This window comes from Cherax quadricarinatus, chromosome 28, assembly GCF_038502225.1.
Source record: "Cherax quadricarinatus isolate ZL_2023a chromosome 28, ASM3850222v1, whole genome shotgun sequence".
In the NCBI taxonomy this organism is placed as follows: Eukaryota; Metazoa; Arthropoda; class Malacostraca; order Decapoda; family Parastacidae; genus Cherax; species Cherax quadricarinatus.
The window spans coordinates 15,088,787-15,098,169 of NC_091319.1; the positions used below are offsets into that span (position 1 = coordinate 15,088,787).

General features: G+C 41.0%; 1 protein-coding gene across 9 annotated transcripts in view; it reads right to left on the bottom strand.

Annotated features, from left to right (window-relative positions):
- Positions 1-629: 629 nt before the first annotated feature.
- LOC128693337 (ligand of Numb protein X 2) overlaps positions 630-9,383 on the bottom strand; it is a 581,167-nt gene continuing 572,413 nt past the window's right edge. For all 9 annotated transcript variants that reach the window (XM_070089413.1, XM_070089412.1, XM_070089410.1 and 6 more), the window contains 5 exons: positions 8,445-8,551; positions 7,958-8,213; positions 6,186-7,237; positions 5,641-5,763; positions 630-2,553 (listed from right to left, as the gene is read on the bottom strand). In XM_070089413.1, the coding sequence (XP_069945514.1) occupies positions 2,071-2,553; positions 5,641-5,763; positions 6,186-7,237; positions 7,958-8,213; positions 8,445-8,551 (2,021 nt within the window). In that variant the 3' untranslated portion in view covers positions 630-2,070. The remainder of the gene's footprint in view (positions 2,554-5,640; positions 5,764-6,185; positions 7,238-7,957; positions 8,214-8,444; positions 8,552-9,383) is intronic.

Below are 9,383 nucleotides of genomic sequence, written 5' to 3' on the forward strand. Positions count from 1 at the left end.
TGTTTTTGATGGTATCAGTCTAAAATTGAGTTTCAGTATCGTCCCTCCCTAATGGATACCCTTCATGCAGGGAACTGGATTTTACCTTCCCTTCCGTGGATCGAATTTGAATACCTCCCATTCCAAAGCCTCTAACACCTACAGGTTTAGCGCTTCCCTATGAATAAAAGAACTGATGGATAAACTTGTATCTCAAGCCATGGTATTGCCGCTAGTGTAGTGTATGTATACGGGATAGTTAACGCTACTGATGCTCGTACACACTCCTGGGGCATAACTTACTGGTGGTCTGTACCCAGGGTTTAGGTGCCTCTTCTCTGGGAGAGGATTGTAAACACACGCCACAGTTGTGTCTAGTATAGAATCCAGCATATTTTTGGAAGTAAATGGTGATATTTTCTCTCTCGTCTGAATTTACTGTGACCCGTGTAAATAATTGTCAAGTTTCGTTTCCTTCATGATGGTTAATGTTAAATAACAGCGATTTTGTTGCAGCAGTTAGTAAACCATTGCATGATCGTGCGCTTTGTAAATTAAACTTCTTTACCTTTGGTCTTATGCAGCTTAAGAGGGTCGAACTTTGTCCCCAGTTATCACACACTAATAAATACAGGACAATAAAACCAGCATTAAAGGTACATGTTTTATTAACCACAAATCAAATACAAGACACCTGGGGACACTACCACTTGGTGAATTACACTTTAAGGCGGATTCTCATGTTTGTCCATGACATGTTAACCATACTTTCATCTTTGCTTAATTAAAAAAAAAATAGTTTAACAAGGCAGTAACTTATAATATTTAGGAAAGGTGGAATATGTTCTACAGACCGAAACCTAAGTATTTTTTTTAAGAAAAAATAGTCAAATGTACGGTTTAACATGGCCAGTGACGTCTATGTAAGGCGCAACATCTTTACTAGAAGCAGCATCCAAGTTACTTGCAAAACCCACAGAGCATACAATACCACCATCAGACGCAGCATTCTAATAGCACGTATAGTCCTTACTAGAGGTACCATCCGGCCAAAAAGTGATCTGTACACCAGACGCAACACCCAAAGTAGTGACAGTATCCAAAACTGAAGCATTGTGCATTTGGACATTGTTGCAGAAGATTAAGTTAGAGGAACAGTAGCAGTGACTGGCCACTGCTAAACAGCATGCAGAAGAGCCCTTAGGCACAAGGCACTCCAGGGTCGACCTAGTCAAGGAAGAAACTGGAAAGGCTTGCATCAAGTGCCATCTAAATGACTAACATTTAATGTGTTAGGAACGATTCTTGTTTTAAACAAGATTACTACAAATTGGCTATGCAAATTAACATAAGATTAATTTCTAAAAAAAAAAAAAAATACTGCGCATTGTGCTGGATTTAACAATTAGCACAGTGAAGGTCTCCAGTACTGTATAACAGCTGGCTCAACAACGCGCCTAGTGGACAAAACAAGTTATCCAGTCAGACACTGGATACACAACATATCACCCACATTTAACTAAATGCTATAATTAACAGAAGGCAACAAAATTCTATGCCTTTAATCATAAAGGGCGCGCCAGTATGGAGTTTTTATCGTGTTTCCTTAAGGTCTGCAACATTTTTCTCTATTTGTAGAGAAAAAATGTTTAGATTTAACAAATGTTGACTACAATAACTTAATCTACTTCCCGTCACCTTTGGCCCCTAAGACAAATAGGACTAGTTCTTCTTGGAGAGGAACCCTAAATGAAATCACAGCTACTGTAGTTGAAGGATTTTACTAATAATCCTTATTGAATACGACAGGTATCTACTAGCAAGTCGGTGTGAAACGAAGGCACTAAATATCCCTGCTGCAGCAAGTGAGGCCGATGGCTTCCTACTGCGATCCTGCACGTTACGCCTCCTACCCACCATCAAGCACCTGAGGACTACTCGACAAAACCACACTTCAACGATGCTAAAACTTTATCTCGCACGCATACACCGGTCCCTTAAAACAAGGTCAGGAATTGCCGCAATTTGAGATTAAAGCTTTATTCGGTGACAGTATTTTTCAGTCTGCTTTTGGTTGCCAAGGTATCTAAACTACAGCTCGGTCCCCAACCACGACACCACTTCCAAATGCACTCTCTGTCCAGCTTGCTTCAGAAGGCTAACGGCGGAGGCATGACGAACCTGCTCAAGCGAGTGACCGTCCACTGACAGCAGACGATCACCGCAGCGTAGCTTACCATCTACAGCAGCTGGGGATGACTGTACCACGAAGAGGACATGGATAGGTTCTGCACCGCGCTGGGGATCTGACCCGCCAACAATGCTGAAGCCGAGTGAGGCTCCTGGAGCCCGATGCAAAATTACACTCTTAGAGACATGCAAGGAACGTGGCAACTTCTGCCAATACAACCATGATGGTACAAAGTTGGCAGAGCCCAGTGATGTCTCTGGACCATCTAGCAGGGAGAGAGTGACGCCTGCCAGTTCTGCCGTGGCCTTCAAGAGTGCTACCGCCTGTCCGTGGGTCAGTCCAAGCAGTGACTGTCCGTTGACTGACAGTAACACGTCACCCTTCTGTGGAAAAAAAAATAATTATTTTCTTTTTTCCAACCGGACGAAAATGACGTGAATTAAATTGTAAGGATGCTTTTGAAGGCAGAGGCTCTCATACTGATGTATTATGCTCAAACACCACAAACAGATAGGGTTCGAACCCAAGTGCAACATCCCAGCCTGGTGAGAATCGTAGATGTTGAAGCAATAAATCTTTACACCAGTGGGATGAGTAAATGGATTAAACTTGGTTTATTCGCGAGAACTCCTCTCCTTTAGCTAGAGTTATTATAATCATAACTAAGCTCTAAACTCACTAGGTCATACAGCGCTGGGTAGCATGCACAAAAAAATCACAACAAAAGTATTTCTCAAACCAAGATAAAATAACCAGCGTCAGTTCCAAATCCCATTAAACTGTAAAAAGTTTCCTTGAGATCCCTACCGGCACTCTGTTAACTTTAAAAACTATGATGAAATGTCACTATAGGCAAGATGTTTGTGCCTTGAGACAGTGTTGTAAATTTAGTGCCAAACGTAAATAATGAGGGGCTTCTAAGTGAATTATGTATAAAGACATTTTGTAATTGGCATAGCGTCTTTATCATTTATTTTTCTTAACATACGTATACAAAGACAGTCGCTTGTTAGACAATGTACTGGTGGATAAGGCTGGCGGGTAGACTTCGGATCGTGAATGGTTTTAGAGGCAACTGATTTGTCAGATTGTGATAGCTACAGTAGGATATATTTGTGATGTGCTAAACCTGTATGGTTCAATCAGCAAAGTAGTAGAGGGTCGAGCCTCCATCCATTACCTAATGGTATTCACCTAGTTACAATGAGAGTTAGTATTAATGTTGGTAGAATTACCAACATGTCAGTAGAATATTTGTCAAGCCGTAACGTTACGGCTTGACATAGCTCTTGGAGAGCGAAACGTTGTCACTAAAATGTCACATTAGCTGCACTTGTCCTTATACCTAACAGAAACAAATGGAGTACAAGGAGAACAGTGTCAGTGAGTAGGAAAGACGTGAAAATGAATTAACTAAAGAAGGACCGTTCCTTTTGATTATAATAATAATAAAGAAGGACCGTAAGTTAATTACTGTATTGTTAGAAGGGAGGGCTAGAGAAAGTACAGGTAAGGAATGCGCGCAGCAGCAGAGACTTGTGGGTAGAAAATTTAGGTATGCGCGAGGTATTTTACGATATAAAATGATAAACAAAATAGGTTACACAAAGAGAAAAAGTCGTGCGGGAGTTCAAAACAAGAGCATGATTTAGGTACTTAAGTCTGTCAGCAAATTTTTGCTGAAAATAATTATTTTTGGAGAAAGATTAATAAGCTGAGAAAGCCTGGGAAGGAAATGAACCTGGCAGTCGGGAATGAGAGAGGGATGTTTGATGAAGTGGTGGAGGGTCTGGATAGATGGAAGGAATATTTTAAGTTAAATATTGATGAAAGGTAACAATTTCTTGCATTGTGCAGGAAAACTTAACATCTTGTAGGAGTAAAGAAAGCCCAGGAATTACTGTGGAAACGGTGAAAGGTAAAGCAGCTAGGTCAAAAGGGATTCATATCGAGATGCTAAATGGTGGGGATACAGCTTTATATTCATTGGCGAAATGCATAAAAAAGGGAAGGTACCTAAGTATTGGCAGAAACTATGCATGATTTCTTTGTATAAAGGAAAAGAGGGGAGACTAAATAAATGCTGTACATACCTGGTCTTTAAAATTATTGAATGATTTGGTAATAATAAAATGTAAGAATTAAATTGAAAGTGATTGCAATCCTATTTTGTCTTATTTCTGAGTAATAGGAATTTATTTAGGATGTTCTAACCAGATATGGCAGTTTAGATGTCACTCGAAACAGCCAGTATCCCCAAACCCCTCCTTAAAAGTGCAGGCATTATACTTCTCAAGTCCGGCTAACCAGTTTCCTAGAATCCCTTCACAATATATTACCCTGCTCACACTCCAACAGCTCGTCAGGTCCCAAAAACCATTCACTCCTAACACGCTCACGCATGTCCAGGCCCCTTGAACACTGGAGCAGAGAAATACATGATAATATATACCTGGAAAGTACTAGAGTGCCTGGTCCCAAATCTGCACACTGCCATAACATACTGGAGTGAAAAATATGGAAGTGCAAAATAAACCCAATGAGGAGCAGGGGTGCGGTGGGCACACTCAATATTCGGGGTCCCAGACTATTCAGCATCTTACCAGAAGATACCAGAAACACGGTTGGAACAAGTATAGAAGCCTTCAAGAGGAAACTGTACAAGTATCTTCACCAGGTGCTAGATCAACCAGGCTGTGATGGATATGTGGGGCAGCAACAGCCTGGTTGACCAGGCAAGCACCGGACGATCCTGGCCCATGGCCGGGCTCCGAGAATAGTGAAACTCGTCAAAGGTACCCCCTCCCTCCATCCTTTCCTAGGATGACCCCTACCTCTCCAAGTCAACCTATTTTACTGCAACCTCTCTAAATGACCAAACCACCTCAATAATGCCTCTTCAGACCCCATGCTTTACACCCATATAAGTGTTGGTACCACTATACTCTCGTACATTTCCTTTGCCTGCATGGATAATTTTTTTTTGTCTCCATAGGTATCTTAATGCACAACTCGCCATTTTTCCTTGAGCAATTCTATGATTAACCACCACCTTCATAAACCCTCTACTGACACACACATATATATTATATATGTATGTATATATATATATATATATATATATATATATATATATATATATATATATATATATATATATATATATACATATATGTATATATATATATATATATATATATATATATATATATATATATATCTCACCCTTCATTAAATTATGAAGTCCAAGTTGAAGCAATTTCAACAAGATAGTTACAGCTACAATCCACGTAAACCACTGTCAAGGATATTTTTATTAAGATTAAAGTTGCAGAATCCGAGGAAATTAAACAGATAAGACACCTCTGTATATACCTACTCAATTTTCCAACTAAATTTGTCTCGCATAAAATATTGGTAATCAAGAAATGTGTATAATAAACTGATCTGATGTTCTTATATGATCGTACCTTGACCTGTTTTGACTTGCCGACAGGTCCCTGGGGGTTGATGTTAGCAATGTAGATGGGTGTGTCACCCTCGTTGCTGCCTACGCCTCCACCGATCCTCATGCCCAGGCTCTCGTTCCCGCCCTGCAACACCAGATTTATACTGCATTACTATATCCATGTTAAATTTCGTTTTACATAGAGTCACTTAGAATAAAATCGTAATTTCTATAATATTCAGATAAAGCACAAACGATGATCAAATTAATGTCAAGTCTTATTGAGGAAATGCAGATATAGCATAATGTATATGTGAAGGCATCTTGAACACACCAAAAAATCTGACCATCTTCAATGTACCTGTAACAAACCCTTAGTATGTAATTAATCGTCAGATTTACTCGTGTTAAACCTCTTAAAGCGTAGCTCTAGATCATGTGTGTCCATGCGCCTTCTGCAACATTCCATCTGATGGTTATGGGGCGTACAATAAATAAGCCGCTTCTCTGGCAATATCAACCAAACTTAATTGCATTTTTAAAAATAAAAGTAAATGGAAACCTCACCTTGGAGATAGTGACAGTCTTCTGGTGAAGTTGTGTGCTCTCGATGCGCAGGGACTTCCGGAAGCCATGAACGAGGTCAGACATGTCACTAGAATCTCTTGAACGACGTCCTCTCATACGGCTGCTTGTGGAACCGTCGGTAGTATCCAAGCCTGGACCTCCCCCGGAAAGGACCGACCCAACGCTCTGAACCGACACATCTAAACTTGGTGACTCTGGTAACTTCTCACGCAAGGTGTCGTTGTTGTCTGGTGGGTCCAGTTGATCACTGGAGCATGTTCGTGCCAGAGCATGGCGGTGCCGCGGTGGCAGTGCTGGAGGCACAACTTCCTCCTCCATCACAGCTCCTCCACGAACTGCTGATGATAGACTGCCAGAACTTTGGTGAAGAGGAGAACTTATCGAGCCCAGTGATCCGTTACTTTGGTAATGTGTGTTGATGCCATTCAGGGAGCCAAGCGACCCACTGTAGGGTTCTCCGGGTATACTTAATGACCCATTAGAATGACGCAGCGACCCTTCTCTGCGAGTTACTGACCTACGGTCATCCAGGGATTCGCAGGATGCAGAAAGACCTACGTCATCAACACTGCTGGTAACATCATCCTCCAGACCATCTGTCACATCCCCCAAACTTTTGTTCATGTCTTTACCATGGCAGTCAAGGCGAGGAACAAGACGATCTGGAGCTGATTTTGTACGCCAGTGGTGGACGGGAAGAGCTGGATCGGGACGACGAAATAGGTGCTGGTATTCTGGGGGTGGACCTGAGGAATTAACGGCACTAGTGGAGGTTCCACGACTGACGACCAGACTGACATGGTGGCGTGTCTGTTGTATGAGGCGCGAGGCATGATCCAGTCGGGCGTAGCGAACATCAGCACCATTGATGGCCAGGATACGATCGTGTGGGTGGAGGCGGCCATCTTGTGAAGCCACGGAGCCCTCGAGCACCTCCATAACGAAGATGCCAGGTTCGGTGCGCCGTCCTCCCAGCTTGAGACCCAGCTGACGACTGCTTTCCTTTCTCAGTATCACCATCATTGCCTCGCCTACATTATTAACATTGAAAAGCAAATTATTTAATACATTCCAGGGAAACAAAATATGTAAATTTTTGTTGTTGTACAGAAAAGCGCCGGAAACCAATTTTAATTGCACATAAGCTACACTTTACTCTAAACTCTAGTTAGTACAATTAAAGTTAATTAACTTTATTTCTCAGACCATTACTACATTATTCGTGAAGCGCTAAAACATTAGAGGCCAAACATCACTTGGATAATGGAGGGCAATCATATTCGACCCAAGGAATGAGAGGGAGTTCTAGTTCTTTAAATCAAAAGCCCACTCACAGGCGTCAAAGCACTTTCACTGAAGGGAATGATTCACACTTACTGCAGAGTTTATAAACATTCTTAGGGAAATCCTGACAGCAGTTTTTCATATATTTTCTTCACATTTGAAACTAAGTTACTCGCAGCTTGTGTAATGCTGACCAATAAATGTGTCCCTTGTAGCAAAATCTAAATGCTGAAATGAAAATTTAGTTTAATCCCCAAGCGAGTTGTTTGAACATTCACCTTACGAAACTCGGTTTATTTTTTCCGTTAAACACCTTGTTCCCATCCAGAGGACTTAAAACAAGTGAAATGGCATTCTAATCTTTTTCCTTGGACCAAAAGTGATTATATCCCATTCCCCAAGTGTTATTACCCTATGGGTTTAGCGCCTCGTCATGAATATAATGTGACCTTTATTTTTGAACTCACCAGGCTGTGGTTGGTGGGTGGTGGCAGGGGGTGTGGGCGCGGGTGCAGACGAGAGGGTCTTTTGTGCCTCGATCCTTTCCCTGTAGACGCCGAGGCGTAATACAGTGTGAGGGCGCCTGAGTGCCTGACACACCACCTGGTGAGTGGCAGACGTCATGTCCACACCATCCACCTCAATGATCTGGTCGCCAGGCTGCAGTCGACCATCCTGGGCCACTAACCCATCAGCAAACACCTCCTGCACCACTACACAACGCTACAAGAAAATGGTCGAGTTTAATTCTGAGTGTAATAGTAATGAAAAATTTATTAACCACCAATCGGCGAAGAACTCCTATATATCCGTCATTATCACAAAGAGGATTAGTACAAGCGCTCCCACAGTTAAGAACCACAAAGAAATTTCATTTACCACAAACCTAGCCATAACAACAATGTTTCAATCTCTTTACTTGCAAAAATAACACAAGAAAAACTATATTCTTACCAAGGGCGTGTCAGAGCCTCCGACAATAGTGATGCCGAGGGCAGTTTGTGTGCGGGGAATCTCTAGGTGAGTAATCTCGCCCTCCACGATGGGCGGCCGGGACACTCCTGGGAGGGAAAAAGCAGTTTTAGTAATACGAATTATCTTAATTTCCAAATGGAGAGTCGTTACGGCGGCTCTATCAACACATGACCAATACATGGGTAAAAATCCGGAAAGGTCACCAAACAAGAAATTATGCAAATAAAGTTTACTGTAAAGCAACACTCCATTGGCTTAACCACAGAAATCATATTCTTACCTATAGCATAACAAAATATAATTTCCTCAATGTATGTAAATGCTAAAAATATATTAACAAGACCATTTTAGTAATGGGTTTAATGTTTATACATTTCTACATAAAATATACTTACTGAACTACTGCATATAGAGGTGTATTATATTTAAGAATTATGTAAAAAAAAAAAAAAAAAAAACTCCACAGGAGTGCCAAAAGAATTTTTCCCATTCTCCCTCTTTCTTACAATTTAATAAAATATTTAGGCCTTAAAACATTGCAACTTAAATATATAAACTAAATGCCTACATTAATAACATTCAAAACTTGGAATAAGTTTGGAGCAATATCGTATCTAAACTATAACTTTTAGGTACGTCTGTGTGTGAGGTGCATCTCCCATGTATATAAGATATCTGCTGTTAATTTCCTACTGTTCCTTGAGAATCTGAGAGATCACGAAAGTGTCTGGAATTAAATTTCCTTTCGAGTTTGTAAGTTGCATATTATCACTTACATTTTTGGGAAGTGTGAAAAGAAAGTGTAAAGCATGCAGAGTTGAGGAATTTGCAAATCAAAGTAACGAGACGCAAGAAGTCTTCAGAGAATCTCTCATTGCGTATTGAAATAGGAGAGCTAAGTCCTAATTAAATTGCTGC